This window comes from Dama dama, chromosome 2, assembly GCF_033118175.1.
Source record: "Dama dama isolate Ldn47 chromosome 2, ASM3311817v1, whole genome shotgun sequence".
Classification (NCBI taxonomy): Eukaryota; Metazoa; Chordata; class Mammalia; order Artiodactyla; family Cervidae; genus Dama; species Dama dama.
Genome location: NC_083682.1, coordinates 26,775,564 through 26,796,102, shown reverse-complemented (window position 1 = coordinate 26,796,102; position 20,539 = coordinate 26,775,564). Strand labels below are relative to the sequence as shown.

At 38.2% G+C, this 20,539-nt stretch overlaps 1 protein-coding gene across 2 annotated transcripts in view; it reads right to left on the bottom strand.

Annotated features, from left to right (window-relative positions):
* NELL1 (neural EGFL like 1) overlaps positions 1-20,539 on the bottom strand; it is a 1,025,511-nt gene that overhangs the window by 857,288 nt on the left and 147,684 nt on the right. For both annotated transcript variants that reach the window (XM_061158429.1, XM_061158435.1), the window contains exon 4: positions 255-425. In XM_061158429.1, the coding sequence (XP_061014412.1) occupies positions 255-425 (171 nt within the window). The remainder of the gene's footprint in view (positions 1-254; positions 426-20,539) is intronic.

The window sequence follows — 20,539 nt, the reverse complement described above, 5'->3', positions numbered from 1 at the left end:
GTCCCCCATCTGTAATCAACCTTTCGTACATTTCTTCCTAATCGCCGCGTATGGTTTCATTTTAATGGACTGTTTTCTTAGCATATTACAGTTGGTCATTCCGGCACACCTAACGGCCCATTCGGTATGTTAAATGACTCCTAGGGTCCCTTGGTTTTTGTTTCCCAGCAAGGCTTGGAGGGGATTGGTTTTTTCCCTTCTCCATTGCTCAATTTCAAGGGCACAATCACAGAAGATCAAAGGCAAAGACATACCTGTTGCAGTCGATGTGGAGCAGGAGATGGGAGGCGCTGACTGACAGGGCAACCCTGTGCCACTGCCCATCAGCCATCCGGTATGGAAGCGCCTCTGTCCGGGGCTTCCCGTTGTGTATGTAGTGATAGCGAATCTCATCCCTCAGACCACTGCTCTCCAGTTCAAAATAGCTGTGTGTAAAGAACAAAAATGCGTTTTGTTTTACTTCTGGGTATCACAGCCATCATCAATCCTCATGACTTCCTACCAGGATTCCCAGAATCTAAAATTAACTCAACATGATGCAAAGAAATACAACCCACAATTAATTGTACAACATGGAACCCAATTCACCTTCTCTCCAAGAGTCCTCACAGCGACAGCCTGAAGGCCTGATAAGGTGACTGACAGATGCACTGTGAGTGACAGGTGAGAAGCTAATTGGCAAACTCAGTGCAGCGTCACTTAAATATAATTCAGGTCTCCTTTCTATTGTCTACTAAAGGCCATTCGCATGGAATGGGTCTATCGATGTTTATTTTTATCACTGCCACTTCTACTTTTTCAAGAATTAAAGGAAAATACAAGTCACATGAACTATCAGGGATGGAAACAAACTATCACAAGAGATGAATAAGGTTTTTGTTGTTGTTGTTTTTACTTCCCCCTGGATAAGACACTATAAGTGAACAATTCCTACATAACCAATAAGGAAGGAACGATTGAAGCTACTCGCATTACGTGTTAATATTTCCAAATGTCATGGAATGAAACATGTGATTGACCTTTTCTTTTTGCAGATTGTTACCTTCCTTTTCTAGATCCGTGAAAAACTCAGCTCCTCCTCTGCAGTCGGCACACTGGCCCTAAAAGGCAGCAGGCAACTTCGGGACACTCCTCAGCCACACACCAGGGCTGATACGTTCATGGGGGCAGAACTGTGTAGTTTCCTATGTGTCCCTTCTGAAATGTGTCACCGTGACCATCATCACCACAGGATCCAATTTCACTGCCAGGCACTGCACTGGGCCTCTGACATATACTAATCCATCACTCACAGAAACCTGGAAGACCGATACGATACCTTCTGAGTATCTTTAAAAAAAAAAAAAAAACACTGGGATTTTGGAATTAAGTAACATACCCAAGCCAGATTTTAAACTCAGAGCTAGATGTGACAATCCATGTACTGTCTGGAATTAAGTAATATACCCAAGCCAGATTTTAAACTCAGAGCTAGATGTGACAATCCATGTACTGTCTACCAGTTAGGCCTCATCTCAGAGGCATAGAGACAAACTAGTAAAGATGGCCTCAACTGGCATTGTCTCCCAGCAGCTTATCCACACAGGCAATTCAAGAACTGCTTGCCTGAAGAGATAACCATGTTCAATCACAAGAAGTGGAAGGACCTACTGCTTCTGCTTTAATCCACTGAGCTGGCCTGACCCTACTAACCCAAGCATATTCAATCCAGAACATAAAATGCATCCTCCTTGAGCACTGAGATAAATACATCATGAATCTCAGCTTCTATTATCCATGACTTCCAAATCTCACATCACATATGAAAACAAATGCACATTTCTTGTTCATATTTCACACAGATCTTCCCAAGATCACACTGCAGGAAAAGTGAAGTCAAGACCAGCCTCTGACCCACCTCACGTGGACTATACAAAGAATTAGACTCAAGATCATACATAGAAAAGGTTATTTACACTATTGCAGCCATCTCCTGGGCCCAGGTACATACTTACTAGTAATAAAATAATATATAAATTTTTAAGCCTGTTAAGTAGGAAATCCCTTAACGTACAAGACATTCATTTTAAGAGAATTCTCCAATTTTTTTCTAAGCACCCAGAATACTGGAAGAATCAATCGGAGGACTTAAAAGGTCAGGAAAATCTTAGAGATTATCAGGTCATTCATTAATTTACTCAGCGTGTCAGGGCTGAACACATATTGAAAAGCTAAGATAGGATTTAAACTACAGATCCTGTTCTAAGAGTTCCCACTTACAGAATAGTGGGAAAAGAAATTAAATGTATGCCCCTCCCCTCAAAAAAGCCAGAAATTGGCAAATGGTAAACAAAGGAAAGTTGAAGCTATCATTTCATGATTAAATATGGCATTCTAGAAATGGGCTTTCATAAATATCTCATTTAATTTCTTCAAGCTAAGTACGATTATCACTATTTTACAGATCAGTTCACAGATGATCAGAGATATTAAAATACCTTGTCTAAGACCACACAGCTCCTGTACAGAAAAGCAGCATAACTTGGTACTTAAGACCTTACCAAGATTAACACATAATAGGAACTCTTTCAATCACTTTACTTCGACCAACAAGCTACTCCTGGGGGAAGGAACATGACCTTGAAAGGACCTCAATCAATGCTAATCAAAAATATTCACGGTAACTTGAATCATAATAAACAAAAAAAAAGGAGGCATATATATTTAACCAGATTTAATCATCATTGCCTCAATGAGCAACTGCTCAGTGTATTATAAACATATCTTTTAAAGATCATTTTGCAATGAATTGGAGTAAGTGGATACCTTGGGGTAATCACAAACATACAGTTAAAACAAATGTGCCCTAATATTACACAAATGGTTACTTGTGTCATGGGACATCTGACAGCATCATGAATATATACAAGAACTACTATATCTCAAACAACCCGGATGAAAGTCAAGATGCTATGTTTAAAAAAAAAACAAAAAGTTAGAGTTGAAGACTATTTACACATGACAGTAATTCCCCAGCATTTCAAGCCTACAGACAGGGCCAAATCCTGTGGCCTAAGAATGCTCTTATGCAATTAAAAAGGGAAAATAAAAGTTATTAATAGAAAACTGCAAAGGTCATCCTAGAGATGACAAAGAAAGCAGATAGCTAAGTGATACCTGGCTAAAACTGTTTCATGAGTACTGAGAAGAGAAAAGGGCAGTACTTGCGGGCAGTAATCCTCTGCTAATACTGCTGTGAGGCTTAGTCCTGAAAGCAACATGGAGGAGGCAGTCATTTGGCCTGAGAGCACTTGATGTTAGCCCAAAGGGCAGACTGTAGATTTGTAGTAGAGCCTGCTTCTCTGGTGACTCAGAGATGATAAAGAATCTGCCTGCAGTGTGGGAGACCTGGGTTCGATCCCTGGGTGGGGAAGATTCCCTGGAATGGCTACCTCACTCCAGTATTCTTGACTGGAGAATCTCATGGACAAAGGAGCCTGGCGGGTTACAGTCCATGGGGTTGCAAAGAGTTAGACACAACTGAGCGACGTACACACACACTTGTTACTCAAGTACGGTCCACTGACCAGAGCAGCATCATTTATGGAAATTCAGATTATAGGGCCCCAACCAAGACACACTTGAATCAGAATCTGCACTTTAAAAAGACTCACAGATGATTCACGCACACATTAAGAGTTAAGCAGCACTGTGATTAAGTACACCAGGTGTTGCTTTATGCCCCAGCCAACTAATCACGGTCAAGAAGCCGAAGTCTGATGCTGTGAGCAAGTGAGTTAAGAGCCATGTGGTGCTTTCAGAGGAAGAGAGGACACCAAAAGCAATAGTGAGCCACTGTTCAGGGAGCTCTCACCCCCTACCAGTCCTGTCTTCAGCCCTCAAGTGCTTTAGGGTCTTCCTGGGAGTTTATGGGAAGGACCAGCTGTATAGGCAATGAAGTCACCAGTCAGATTTCATGAGCAGCATTTCTCCCCTTAGCCTGGCACCTCAGCCAAGTGTGCTGACAGTGAACTGTCCTGGCTCCCAGAAAAACTTGTTCTTCCTTCAAACATTTGAAAACAGCAATAATATTCACTACAAAGCTTTCTCTTTTAGACCAAGCATTTCCAGCTCAATCTTTTATACTCTTGCTCCCACCCAAAATAAGAGGCCTTCCTGGTCAAAGATGGGGTCTCACCATTCTTTCCAGATTCTTCCCCAGCTTGGGTCACCATGCTTCAGGTATGGTAAAATGGATCAGCTTCCCCCCTAAATATAGCATCCAGGAATAAAAATGCCTCCTTTGCACTGTGCATAACTGAGTGTATCCTAACATTGACACTGACTTACAGATATCTAACACAGCAAGTCCTTTGACTCAAAACTATTTTGACTCAAAATAACTATGAGGGTGAATCTTCCCTACTCTGTATTTACATAGCCCAATTTACTTCAACCTGAGTTCTTGCTTAAGTGCTAGGCAGACCTTAGCCATAAACAGTGTGAGTAATTCTCCAAAGCCTACCCTTGAGGGTTAGCAACAATCAATAACTATGAACTGAATTCAAATCTCACAAAACTATCTGATTCCCATGTTATTTTCATAAATAAAAGTCAGGAACAATAATTCCAAATAACATAGATTAAGATCAACCAATTATTTTCATTAAAATATTTGTCATTTTCCCAGTAACTTATGACAAGGGATCCATTTCTTCAGAATATTAGGCAGACCAACAGGATAACTACATACACTCAAAATGTTGAAGAGGTTATTGCTGGATGATTGTGTTTCTTCCATTCACTAGGATGAAAACAGCAGGGTTAATTTTTAAATGGTTCCAGTACTAAATCAACAGTAAAGACAAAGAGCTTTCAGGAAAAAGTCTTCTTATCAGCAGCTCCATAAAGACATATATTGACTGTTTGGAGAAATAACTCACAGCCCAAAGAGCTCCAAAGTGAGTACAATATCCCCAGAAGTCTCAGTGGGGAGGTCAAGGCAAAATGGATGTGAGAAACAAGGTCACTCCTATCCAATGTGTATCCCTGGCAGGATTATTGGGAGGAAAGGAGAAAAACCAGATAAGCCACTATCTTCTTTCTGTAATGGAAACAAATCATCACAGGTATAGAGAACACCTGGGTAGACCATTCTCCAAATACTAAAAAATGCCAAAGAAGACTAAAAGAAACAAGTTTCCTACCATTTTCCTAGCAATTTCCTAGCATAATGCCCACAGTGCCTAAGTAAAACATCTACTTCTGCTTTATTGACTGTGCCAAAGACTTTAACTGTGTGGATCACAACAAACTCTGAAAAATTCTTAAAGAGACGGGAATACCACACCACCTGACCTGCCTCCTGACAAATCTGGATGCAGGTCTAGAAGCAACAGTTAGAACTGGACATGGAACAACAGACTGGTTCCATATAGGAAAAGGAGTATGTCAAGGCTCTATATTGTCACCCTGCTTATTTAACTTCAATGCAGAGTGCATCATGAGAAATGCTGGGCTGGATGAAGCACAAGCTGAAATCAAGATTGCCAGGAGAAATATCAATAACCTCAGATATGCAGATGACACCACCTTTATGGCAGAAAGCAAAGAAGAACTAAAGAACCTCTTGATGAAAGTGAAAGAGGAGAGTGAAAAAGTTGGCTTAAAACTCAACATTCAGAAAACTAAGATCATGGCAATTGGTCCCATCACTTCATGGGAAATAGACGGGGAAGCAACGGAAACAGTGACTGATTTTACTTTTTTGAGACTCCAAAATCACTGCAGATGGTGACTGCAGCCATGAAATTAAAAGACGCTTGCCCCTTGGAAGAAAAGTTATGACCAACCTAGACAGCATATTAAAAAGCAGAGACATTACTTTGCCAACAAAGGTCCATCTAGTCAAAGCTATGGTTTTCCCAGTAGTCATGTATGGATGTGAGAGTTGGACTATAAAGAAAGCTGAGTGTCAAAGAACTGATGCTTTTAAACTGTGGTGTTGGAGAAGACTCTTGAGAGTCCCTTGGACTGCAAGGAGATACAACCAGTCCATCCTAAAGGAAATCAGTCCTGAATATTCATTGGAAGGACTGATGCTGAAGCTGCAATACTTTGGCCACCGTGAGTCAGTCAAGAACTGACTCATTGGAAAAGATCCTGATGCTGGGAAGGATTGAAGGCATAAGGAGAAGGCGACAACAGAGCAACAGAGGATGAGATGGTTGAATGGCATCACCGACTCAATGGACATGAGTTTGAGTAAACTCCAGGAGCTGGCGATGGACAGGGAGGCCTGGCATGCTGCAGTCCATGGGGTCACAAAGAGTCAGACTCAACTGAGTGACTGAACTGAACTGAGGAAAGGTTAATTATATCTTTAACAATATGGCTAACATTCATTTGGTAATAGCCAAGCAATACCACTCTTGGGCATATACCCAGAAAAGATGAAAACTCTAATTTGAAAAGATACATGCACCCCAATGTTCATAGCAGCACTATTTATAATAGCCAAGAAATGGAAGCAACCTGAATGTCCACTGACAGATGAAGAAGACACGGTATATATATACATAACAGATATTACTCAGATATAAGGAATTAAATAATGCCATTTTCAGCAACAAGGATACACTTAGAGATTATCATGTGAAGTCAGATGGAGATTGACAAATATATGATATCACATATATACAGAATCTAAAGATGACGCAAATAAACTTATTAACAAAACAGAAACAGACTTGGTCATAAAAAGCAGTCATATGGTTATCAAAGATGAAAGTAGGAGAGGGATAAATTAGATATTTACTACTTTATACAACACTGATAAGCAATAATGAACTGCTATACAGCACAGGGAACTAAATTCAATATCTTGTAATAATTTATAATAACTAAGATTGCAAAAAATAGATTTCTTTATGTGAAACTGAATCACTTTGCTGCATACCTGAAACTAATACAACATTGTAAATCAACTATAGGTCAATTAAATTAACAGAAAATAGTAACAGCCAATATGCATGATGCTTACTGCCAGGAAATGACTATAGGCATTTATATTTCATATTAAAATAATCTCTACCACATCCTAGGATATATTTATCTATTTATTATTTGCTTTAACAGACATTTCCACACCACTATGTGCCTGGCACTATTCCACAAGTATTTACTCATTTAATCTTCACTGCAACCTCACATATTACCAGTTATTACCATCCCAGTTTTATAGAGGATGGAATCAAGATAAAGATTAATTAAAATAACTTTTCCAAACCTACGAACTAGGTAACAGCACAACTATGATCCACATGGGAATAGCCTAGCTCCAGGGTTCCTGCTTTATGCAGCCTCCCAAGTTCATGCATTTAACCACTACCTCATTTTACAAAAAAGAAATTTAAGATTTGGGGATGGAAAAAGGTATTCCATACAAATTGAGATCAACTGAAAGCTTGAGCAGCTATACTCATATCAGACAAAATAGACTTTAAAATAAAAACTATTACAAAAGACAAAGAAAGATAATACATAATGATCAATGGATCACTCCAAGAAGAAGATATAACAATTATAAATATATATGCACCCAACATAGAAGCAACTCAATACACAAAGCAAATAAAGGAGAAATCAAAAGAAACAGTGGTAGTAGGGGACTTTAATACCCCACTTTCCTCAAGGGACAGATCGTCCAGACAGAAAATCAGTAAGGAAACACAGGCCTTAAATTACACATTAGCCTTAATTGATATTTATAGAACACTCCATCCAAAAGCAGAATATACATTCTTCTCATGTGCACATAGAACATTCTCCAGGATTGACTGCAAAGTGAGCCTCTGTAAATCTAAAACTGAAATCATATCAAGCATCCTTTCTGATCACAACACTACGAGATTAGAAATAAACTAAAACAGGGGAAAAAAGTGGCTTCCCAGATGGCACAGTGGTAAAGACTCCACCTGCCAGTGCAGGAGACACAGGAGACACAAATTCTATCCCTGGATCAGGAAGATCCCCTGGAGAAGGAAAGGGCAACCCACTCCTGCTTGAAAAATTCCATAAACAGAGGAGTCTGGTGGGCTACAGTCCATAGGATAGCAAAGTCAAACACAACTGAGCATGCACACACATAAGAAAAAAAAAGAAACTAACACACACACACAAACACATGCAAGCTAAACAGAATGCTTTTAAACATCCAATGGGTCACTGAAGGAATTGAAGAAGAAATTAAAAAACACCTAGAGACAAATGAAAACAAAAACACAATGATCCAAAACCTATGAGATGGAGCAAAAGTGATTCTAAGAAGGACATTTATAGCAATACAATCTTAGGTAACAAGATAAATCCCAACTAAACACCCTAAACTTACACCTAAAACAACTGAAGAAAGAAAAACAAGCAAAACCTAAAGTTAGTAAAAGAAAAGAAATCATAAAGATCAGAGCAGAAATAAATGAAATAGAGATGAAGAAAACAATAGCAAAGATCAGTGAAACTAAAAGCTATTTCTTTGACAACATAAAACTGATAAAACTTTAACCAGACTCACCAAGAAAAGGGGGGACTCAAATCATTAAAATTAGAAATGAAAAAAGAAAAGTTACAACTGATACCACAGAAATACAAAGTATCATAAGAGACTATTACAAGCAACTGTATACCTATAAAACAGACAACCTGGAAGAAATGGACAAATTCTTAAAGGTACATCCTCCCAAGAGTGAACCAGGAAGAAATCGAAAACATAAACAGATCAATCCCAAATTGATTTCAATGAAATTGAAAGTGTGATTAAAAAACTCAACAAAAGTCCATGACAGATGGCTTCACAGGTGCATTCTATCAAATATTTAGAGAAGAGCTAGCATCTATTCTTCTGAAACTGTTCCCAAAAAAATTCCAGAAGACAGAAAACTTCCAAATTCATTCTATGAGGCTGTCATCACCTTGATATCAAAACCAAACAAAGACACCACAAAAAAAAAAAAAAACCAGAAAATTATAGGCCAGTACCACTGATGAACATAGACACAAAAATCCTCAACAAAATACTAGCAATCTGAATACAAAAATACATTAAAAGGATCATACTTGATCATGATCAAGTGGGATTTATCCCAGAGATGCAGGATTTTTCAATATCTGCAAAACAATGTGACACACCACATCAACAAATCAAATAAAAACCATGTGATCACATCAATGGATGCAGAAAGTTTGACAAAATTATGATAAAGACTCTCCAGAAAATGGAAATAAAATAAATATATATCAACATAATAAAGGTCATATGGGACAGTCCTATAGCTAGCATCATACTCAGTGGTGAAAATCTGCAAGCATTTCCTCTAAGATAAGGAACAAGACAAGAATGTCCACCATCACCACTTTTATTCAACATAGTTTTGGAAGTCCTAGCCATAGCAAACAGAGAAGAAAAAGGAATAAGGAATCTGAATGAGAAAAGAAGTTAAACTGTCATTATTTGGAAATGACATGATACTATACACAGAAAATCCTAAAGATACTACCAGAAAACTACTAGAACTTATCAATGAACTTGGTAAAGCTGCAAGTAACAAAGGATTCCCGAGTAGCTCACATGGTAAAAGAGACTGCCCGCAATGCAGGCAAAAGTAACAAAATTAATTCACAGAAATCTGTAATGTTTGGTAGAGTGGTAAGTTACAAAATTAATACACAGAAATCTGTTGCATTTTTATATAACAAACAAAAAAGTATCAGAAAGGAACTCAAGAAACAATCCCATTGACCTTTGCATCAAAAAGAATACCTAGGAACAAACCTTTCTAAAGAAATAAAAGACCTGTATTTCAGAAATTATAAGACATTGATGAAAGAAATCAAGGAAGAATCAATATTGCTAAAATAATTACACTAACCAAGGCAATCTACAGATTGAATGCAATCCCTATCAATTACCAATGGCACTTTTCACAGAACTAGAAGAAAAAAAATTACAATTTGTATGGAGACACAAAAGACACCCAAACAGTCAAAACTATCTTGTGAAAGAAAAATGGATTTGGAGGAATCAGGTGCCCTGATTTCAGACTATATGACAAAGCTATAATCATCAAAACATTGTGGTACTATAGTCATCAAAACAGTATGGTACTGGAACAAAACAGACATATAGATGAATAGAACAGGATAGAAAACCCAGAAATAAACTCAGGCACCTATCATCAATTACTCTATGATGGAGGAGGCAAGACTATACAATGGAGGAAAGACAGTCTCTTCAATAAATGGTGTTGATAAAATTGGACAGCTAAATATAAAAATGAAAATAGCACATTCTTTAACATCACACACACAAAAATGGATTAAAGACCTAAATGTGAAATCTGACACTACAAAACTCTTAGAGGAAAACATAGGCAGAACACTCTACATGAATCACAGCAATATCTTCTTTGATCCATCTCCCAGAGTAACAGAAATAAAAACCAAAGTCTTTGCAAAGCAAAGGATACCACAAGCAAAATGAAGATAACCCAGAGAATGAGAGAGAATTTTTGCAAATGATATGAATGACAGGGATTAATCTCCAAAATTTACAAACAGCTCATGCAGCTTAATATCATCAAAATAAACAAACCAATCAAAAATGAGCAGAATATCTAAATAGACATTTCTCTGAAGAGGACATACAGATGGCCAAGAGGCATATGAAAAGATGTTCCACATTGCTAATTATTAGAGAAATGCAAATCAAAACTACAATGAGGTATCACCTCAGACCAGTCAGAAAGGCTATCATCAAAAAATCAATAAATAATCATGCTTGAGAGGGTGTAGAAAGAAGGGAACCTTCCTCCACTGTTGGTGGGGATGTAAATTGGTACAGCCACTAGGGAAAACTGTATGGAGGTTCCTTAAACAAACTAAAAACAGAGATACCATACAAACCTGCAATCCCACTCTTGGGTATGTACCTGGAGAAAAATATGGTCCAAAAGGATATATGCACCCTAATGTTCCACTGCAGCACTGTTTACAATAGCCAAGACATGGAAGCAACCTAAATATTCATCAACAGAAGAAAGTACAAAGAAATCAGAAAGAGAAACTAAGGACTCAATCCCATTCACCACTGCAAGAAAAAGAACAAAATATATCTAGGTATAAACCTACCTAAGGAGATGCAGAGATATTCCATATTCATGGATTAGAAGAATCAATATTGTGAAAATGACTATACTACCAAATGCAGTCAATAGATTCAATGTGATCCCAATGAAATCACCAACAGCATTTCTCACAGAACTAAAACAAAACATTTCACAATTCATATGTAGACACAAAAGATCCTGAATAGCCAAAGCAGTCTTGAAAAAGAAGAATAGAGCTGGAGGAATCAACCTTCCTGGCTTCAGATTATACTACAAAGCTATAATCATCAAGACAGTACGGTACTGGCACAAAGACAGAAAAATAGACCAATAGAACAAAATACAGAGCCCAACTATAAGCCCATGCACCTATGGGCATCTTATTTTTGACAAAGGGGCAAGAATATACAATGGGACAAAAATAGCCTCTTCAATAAGTGGTGCTGGGAAAACTGGACAACTACGTGCAAAAGAATGAAATTAGAACACTTCCTAATGCCACACACAAAGCTAAAATCAAAATGGATTAAAGACCTAAACATAGGACCAGAAACTATAAAATTCTTAGAGGAAAACATGGGCAAAACACTCAATGACATAAATCAAGCAAGATCCTCTATGACCCACCACCTCTTAGAGTAATGGAAATAAAAACAAAAACAAACAAATAAGACCTAATAATACTTAAAAGCTTTTGCACAGCAAAGGAAACTACAAACAAGGTGAAAGGAGAACCCTCAGAATGGAAGAAAACAATAGCAAAGGAAACAACTGACAAAAGATTAATTTCCAAAATATACAAGCAGCTCATACAACTCAGCATCAGAAAAACAAACAACCCAATCAAAAAGTGGGAAAAGACCTAAACAGACATTTCTCCAAAGAAGACATACAGATGGCTAACAAACACATGAAAAGATGCTCAACATCATTCATTATTAGAGAAATGCAAATCAAAATTATGAGATACCACCTCACACCAGTCAGAATGGCCATGATCAAAAAGTCTACAAACAATAAAGGCAGAGAGGGTGTGGAGAAAAGGGAATCCTCTTGCACTGTTGGTGGGAATGTAAACTGATACAGCCTCTATGGAAGATGGTACAGAGATTCCTTTAAAAACTAGGAATAAAACCACCATATAACCCAGCAGTCCCACTACTAGGCATATACCCTGAGGAAACCAAAACTGAAAAAATTACAAGTACCCCAGTATTCACTGCAGCACTATTTATAATAGCCAGAACATGGAAGCAACCTAGATGTCCATTTACAGATGAAGATATCCATTGACATGGATAAAGAAGCTGTGGTACATATATACAATGGAATATTACTCAGCCATAAGAAAGGAAGGCATTGAGTCACTTCTAATGAGGTGGACAAACCTAGAGCCTATTATACAAAATGAAATAAGTCAGAAAGAGAAAGATAAAAATCATATGCTAACACATATGTATGGAATCTAGAAGTATGGTATTAATGAATTTATTTGCAGGGCAGCAATGGAAAAACAGACATATGAGGACAGACTTATAGACACAGCGGGAGGGGAAAAGGCAGAGGGTGAGATGTATGGGGACAGTAACATGGAATGGGAATTTGCTGTATGGCTCAGGGAACTCAAACACGGACTCAGTGAAAACCTAGAGAGGTGGGATAGGGAGGCAGATGAGAGGGAGGTTGAGGAGGGAGGGGACATGGGTGTACCTATGGCTGAATCTTGCTGATGCTTCACAGAAAACAACAAAATTCTGTAAAGCAATTAACCTTCAATTAAAAAATAACTTTTTAAAAAAGATGTGGTTCATATACAATGGAGTATTATTCAGCCATTAAAAAGAATGAAATAATGCCATTTGCAGCAACATGCATGGGACCTAGAGAGTGTCATACTGAGGGAAGTAAGTCAGACAGAGAAGGAAAGATATCATATGACATCCCTCATGTGTGGAATCTAAAAGCAAATTACACAAATGAACTTACTTGCAAAACAGAAAGAGACTCACAGACTTAGAGAATGAACTTATGGTTGCCGGAGGGGAGGGAGGGGGAAAGGGATGGTTGGAGAGTTTGGGACAGACATGTACATACTGCTGTATTTAAAATGGATAACCAACAAGGACCTACTGTATAGCACACGCAATTCTGCTCAATGTTATGTGGCAGCCTGCATAGGAGGGGAGTTTGGGGGAGAATGGATACATGTATATATATTAATATATGGCTGAATCCCTTTGCTGGTCACCTGAAATTATAACATTGCTAACTGGCTCTATTCTGATATAAAATAAAAGTTTACAAAATAAAATAACAAAATTTTACAAATAGTCTTAAGCCACTGAACTAAATCTTGTTAATAATCTCAGGTCTAAATTCATACAATTCTGAAACTACTTCGCACACTGATAACCTTTCAGATAAACCGAATAACCAGTAGGTCAGTTACTTTCATTCTACCCTTTAATTTTTTGGCAATGCTTAGGCTCCAGGTTCTTAGCCGCCCGGGGTAGAGAAGACAGGAGACAATAGATGTAGCTAATATTCACACCCTGCCTTTCTTCCTGGGAACACAGCTGATTGTATTTCCCTGTGCCTTTGAGTCTAGAGAGGACCATATGACTAGCTGTCACGAGCAAAACATGAACAGAAGTGATAGGTACGACCAAGGCTGGTTAGGAGAGAAGTGCCTTATCTGTGCTGGTTGCAGAGGGGCTAATAGAGGATTCTGAGTCCTTAGTGGGCAGTGATGTCATCAGATGGAGTAAGTCTGGATCCTCAAATGCCTGCAGGGAGCAGGAATACCATTCTTCACATAGACTAAACAAAAATAAAGCTTTATTGTTAACAATCCATAGAGATTTAAAGGTTATGAAACTACCTTGACTTACTAACGAGAAATACAGAACATGAAGCTGAGGAAAGGCAAAAAAAAATGAGAAGTAACCATGGACACGAAGCTACTGCTAGACTATAAATAGAAAGAAATGACAGGAGGCAGGAAAACAGTTTTCTTCAGTCCTGTATAAGGCACATAACCTGCACTGTATGACCTAATATTCTGTTGGGCAAATGATACTTTCCCAAAAGTACCCACAAAGATACTGGCCACCTCATGTGGTCTTCTACAATGTAACCCTGACCTGTTTCCAACTGAAAGGTGGGATCTACGGTCCCTCCCCTGGAATCTAGGCAGGCCTGTCAGTGCTTTAAACAGCAAAAATAATGCTTGATGACTTCCGAGACTGGGTCATAAAACATGGCACAGTTTCTGTCTTATTTGCTGGAACACCTGAAGACCTGAGTCACCATGTAAGAAGTCTGACTCCCCTGATGCCACCATGCTGTAAGAAAACCCAGTCCAGTGTGGGCAGATGACATACAGATACTCTGGTCAACACATCCAACTACTCATACAGACCCCAGTCAGCCACCAGTAAAAATATGCGACATATGAGTGAAACTGCCTCCAGATGGTTTCCCCAATTGTCCACTCTTCCCAGTTGAAGCTACAAACACTGTGGCTACAGACAAGCCATCCCTCTCCGGATGCTGTCCAAATTCCTGACCCACAGGGTCTGTGAACATAGCAAGTTTAGGGATGATTTGTTACCAAAACTAAAACACTCTAACTTCAGGTATACAGGTTTTATACCTTTAAAAATGAAAACTGTCATTTAGGTATGTCCCTACTAAATGCCTGGGGCCACTGGCCAAATGATCAGATCTCAAAGTTCCAATTTTCTGCTGACAGCCCTGCAGATTTATAACTATGCATTTTCTTCTAACATCAGAAATGGAATTCTGCCCAGAAAATGCAACGGAAACAATATCAATAAATCATATCTTTTAAAATGCATGGTTTTCAGTAGCTATTTAAAGAAATAAATACTGAAGGGATACATTGGTGTCTTTCTCAGTAACCCATTTTTTTTCCCCTTGTATCAAGTCCCAACATTTGGGGCCTCAAACATCATGTTCAGTGAAATGAAGTGGCTACCTCAGTAGTCCTTTCATAAATCAGGTACCTTCTCCAGGTTCTAGCCCCAGGTTCTCTTCTAGTGCAAGTTAAAGGGCAGTCCTGGGACCTCCTTGGTGATCCAGTGGTTAAGAATCTGCCTTCCAACGGAGGGGACAAAGGTTTCACCCCTGGTCTGGGAATTAAGGTCCCACATGCCGCAGGGCAACTAAGCCCATATGCCAAACTAAGACCTGAAACAGTCAAATAAATAAATAATGTGGTTTTTTTCTTTTCAAAAAAAGGACAGTACTAATTAACCTGGACACTCTTCTATTAATCCCAACTTCTGTCTTCTTTATTCAGAGCAGTGTGTGTTATAGAAAGAGGACAGACACCAGAAAAACATGCCTATTTATATGAGGGGCTTCAGAATCTAGCCGATTTGTGTCCAATCCCTGTCGCAGCCATTTAATCCCTGTGTAAATGTGGACAAGACACATTTCTCTAAGTCTCCTTCTCTTCTTCTAGTAGAAAATAACATCTGCCTCACAGGTTTCTTTTAAGGGGAAAAAAGAATGTAACATTTCGAAGTCACCTTATAAAGTGCCTCCTATATCTCCTGCATTGCAGGCAGATTCTTCACCTGCTGAGCCACAAGGGAAGCCCAATAAAGCACCTAGTGTCCACTAATACGAATGATTTCCCTTCCTTATTTCTGAGCATGTGGAGACAACAACCTCATAGAGTGTGATACTGATGAAAGAGTCCACATCCTGCCTCTTCTCAGAAAAAATGTATCTCTGCCTTCCCCTTTCCCTTTCTTTAGATTTGTCCTCTATGATTTTATTTGCAGCTGTAAACTTACATATTAGTTCTGTACTTGATCCTCTTAGCAAACATTTAGCAAGAGATTAATGGTGACAGGAATTACAAACTGCCTCCATGACTGAAAATAAAACATCCACTGTGAAACGAAATGCAAAAATAAGGTTTTTCACCCCTATTCACAACAGTTTCATGACAGTCTTAAAAAGCATGGGAGTAGGCATGCAATTCTGAATGAAAGAAAGACTGGCTTATAATTTTTCCAGGAGAAAAGACATGGAACCTTGTAAAGTTAAGATAAATTTTAATTTAGAAAAAAATTTAATTGAGAGAAGGAACATAACAGCAACTGATGTGCTGCTGACAAAGGGGAGATGGATTGTTGGCATTTGACTAAAGACCTCCAACTACAGCCAAATATAAATATTTATTAAGCAACCAAGCCCAAGGCATAGAGCTTTGAATCATAGAAATCTATCTTATCTTAAGCCTAAGGTATAGCTCCAGATCTCCAGGAAAAGCTTTCTAAATATCAAGATTTAAGAAAGACAAACGGAAAGTGTAATAATAGTAATGGCCAATACATATATAGTAAATGTCACACTTCTAAAAACTTTCTGAAGAGTCTGTGTGCGTGCTAAGTCTCTTCGGTCATGTCTAACTCTGTGTGATGCTATGGACCACCAGGCTCCTCTGTCCAAGGGATTCTCCAGGCAGGAATACTGGAGCAGGTTGCTATACCGTCCTCCAGGGGATCTTCCTAACCGAGGGATCAAACCCACGTTTCTTATGGTTCCTGCATTGGCAAGCAGGTTCTTCGACACTAGTGCCTCCTGAGAAGGAATACTATTGTTCTCAAACAAGCAATATAAAATCTTCAGTTTTCTTACTTAACTCTATTGAATTGTTTTATTTTCACAGTTCAAAAATAAATATCTTTCAGGTACTCAGTGAAAAATTTTCCTCCCATCCTATATTCCATCTTACCAGCATCAAACACCCTTCACAGGCAATCACTGTTCAGACTTTCTGGTGTATCTTTCTAAAGTTTTTAAATAAACTTTTAACAGTTACCAATTTTCAGAGAAACTACAAAGGTAACACAGCCCTTGTATACCCCATAGCCACCTTCCCCTATATAGGAGGTACATTTATCACAATCAATAGTCAATACATTATTATTATAAACTAAAGTCAATATCTTAGCCAAATTGCCTTAGTTTTTACCTAATATCCTTTTTTCCTGTTTCCATGATCCCATCCAGGATACGACACTATTCAGTCATCACATCTCACTAGTAGATTCCTTTTAGCTATCACAGTTCAGACTTGCCTTTTGACCTTGAGAATTTTAAGGAGGACTGATATTTTGCAAAATTTCCCCCAAGTGGGATTTCTGATGTTTTTCTCATGCTTAGACTCTGGTTTGGGTTTTTAGAAGGAAAGCCACAGAGGTAAAGCGTAATTCTAACATAGCAAGGATACATACACTATCACCATGATTTATTACTACTGATGCTAACTAATCTTGCTGTTAACCTATCTGGCTGAGTGGTGTCAGGTTTCTTGCCTGGAGAATCCCATGGACAGAGAAGCCTGGCGGGCTACAATCCATGGGGTCGCAAAGAGTCAGACACAACTGAGCGACTAACGCTTTCACGCTTTCACTTTCTCCACTGTAAAATTAGTCTTCCCCCTCCTTCTTTTCTATACTGTGTTCTTTGGAAGCAGTCTCTATGTGCAGTCCACACTTGAGCAGTTAGACGCTATGTTCCACTGAGGGAGAAGTAGCTACATTCCTTATTTGGAATTCTGTAGCAAAGGAGGTCTATTCATTCCAACTATTTATTTGTTCATTTATTTACAACAGTATGTATTCATGGGTTATCATTTTATAGTCTGGGTCATTATCTAATATTGGTTTATTTTGTCCTTAAATCTTCCGGCTTTCACCACTGGAAGTTTCTTCAGTTGGCTCCTATGTCCCTTTAACATAGTCCCATCATTTGCAGTCATTTGGAGTTGCTTTGTTTTGAACACTTCCTTAGTTTCTGGTACTATAAGATATTAAAGACTTCTCTAGTGCATTTTTCTGGCTCAGTCCTAAAATCAGCCATTTCTCCAAGGAGACCTGGTTGCTTTAATGGTTTTAGAAGCCAAGATCTGAGCTCTTGGTTGCTTATTGCTACTGTCATTGTTGCTTCTAGGCCCTCTGTGCTGAAAGAACAAAGAAATATACATATATATTTGAAATATACATGTATATATATATATACACACACATATATATATACACACACAGTATATACATACTGTTTATCATACCACATATCCGTAACTATTTCAATATCTATTTACATCTAAATTAAGCTAAGCATGAGCTTACACTGATGTCTTTAATTCATTACCATATGGATCATCCTGGTCTCTTAATAGATAAAGTTATCTGTATGTAACTCCCCATAATCCACCATCCATTTATTTAGTTATACACCTCTAGTCTACATGTATGGTGATTTTAGAATTGTTAACCCACACTTTCATGTAAACAACTTTAAACTACAGTGAAATATCTATACACAGTTCCTCTGACCTTTAGTCTTGTAGACTCTACTTGTTTCCAAAGTTGCTAAGGTCAGCAACTTTTCTCCAATCCCTTTTATTGAGGTTGTTTCACACTTTTGTAATACAGTTAGATTGTTAAGTCACATTCTGCAATCCATCCTAGGATCCTCTGAATAATGCTTTTAATATGTATATATTAAGGTTCATTGTTTGTGTTGTAAATTTCAATGGGTTTTTGGCAAATGCATAGTATCATGTATCTATCATTAAAGTATCACACACAATAGCTCCACTACCAGAAAATATCCTCTCTACTTCACCTATTCAACCTTCCCCCAATCCTCAAATTCCTGGGAATCACTGATCTGTTTATCACCTTTTTTTCACCTTTTCCAGAATGTCATGTAAATGAAATTATACACTATGTAGCCTTTTCAGGCTGGAGTCCTTTACCAGGAATATTAAATATTTAAGATTTAATATTAATTCATATTGTTACATAAGTTGATAGTTCATTCCTATTTTAGCACTGAAGAGTATCCCATAATATAGACATACCAGTTTACTTATCCATTTACCCACTGAAGGATATTTTGGTTTCTGGCAAAACGTTTTCTGTTACACTATGACCTAAAACAAATTGATAAAGTATACTTTCATAAATAAAGATAAAACATTTATCTTTTTCTCTCTCCCTAACCCTGCCAGAATTTTGCTTCTCCAGCAGGCTCTCCTATGGCCTTGATGGTTTAATGCAGCTGGATTACAGCTAGTTATACTAATCACTGTTTTAATTTGTTGTTTCCAAATTCCTTATGCTTTGTGTCTCTGATACACTATGACTTTGCCAATGTCACAAGCCATATTAATTATAAGATTGTTGGCCCTTAGAGTATCAGTGTGTAATCAAGCCTCCAACAAAAATAATGATAACTAGGTGACTTGAAACAGTCGATCAGATGCATAGTTCTGTATGCAATCAATGATTGTAATAGTCCAACCCTAGACATGGGGAGATGCAAAAAGGAAAACATCTCCTGAGTCATAATAGATTAGTAAGACAGGATCCAGAGAATCTTTTAATATACTAACAGGACCTAATCCAGAAATTAGCTCCTGGAGTAGCACATCAACACGAACTTTCACCTGATCTGGGATGAGCATTCCTACCACTGTAGGGCAAAAATTTGTCATGAAATGTCTCCCAAACAGTGGTTGAATTTCAGATCAAGAAGAGGAACTGAGAAATGGAATGTTTCCTGCCATGTCAGTATACAAGGATGTCACAAGTCATCAGCAACTGCAGCCCTTGAGCGTGTGCAGGTGAGTCCTGAAGGAACTCAGGAAGGAGAATAATGTCTGCCACGCAGCAGCTGTTGGACTGTAGCCAGTCCCCACGGTAAGGCCTGAGGAAAGGAAGCTCACGATCTGAAACACAGAAAACTGGCCCCAGACAGCTGAAGCACATCAAAGGAAGGACTTCAGTGAGCCCAGATTCTTGCATTTTCCCATACAAAGGCAAGTGCTAAATTTCTTAACTTGGGCGATCTGGTTTTCTTTAATTAACAATAATCTTTTGATGTTCCTACGACCTGCCCTTTGTTGTAAAACTTCTATATAACCTGGCTCATCCTCTCCCCCGTCCCCACTCTCAGAGCAGTTTTCTCAGGGTTACTTGAAATACTATCTCCTGGGCTTGAAGTCTTAAAAATTTCTACCAAATAAAAGGTAACTCAAAAATAAAAGGAAAGAAACAAAATGAATAAAGCAAATTCTAACCTTTGTGTGCAGGTTTTGTATGAAAATAAGTTTTCAAGTCAACTGCGTAAATATCTGAGAATGATTGTTGGATTATAGAATAAGACTATGTTTAGCTTTATACCACCAAATTGTTCCTAAAGTGGCTGTACTATATTACTTGCCCACCAGCAATGAATCAGAGTTCCTATTGCTCGACAGCCTCATCAGCAATTGGTGTTGTCAGGTTTTTTGGATTTTAGCCATTCTAATCAGTGTGTGATGGTATCACATATGTAATTTTAATTTC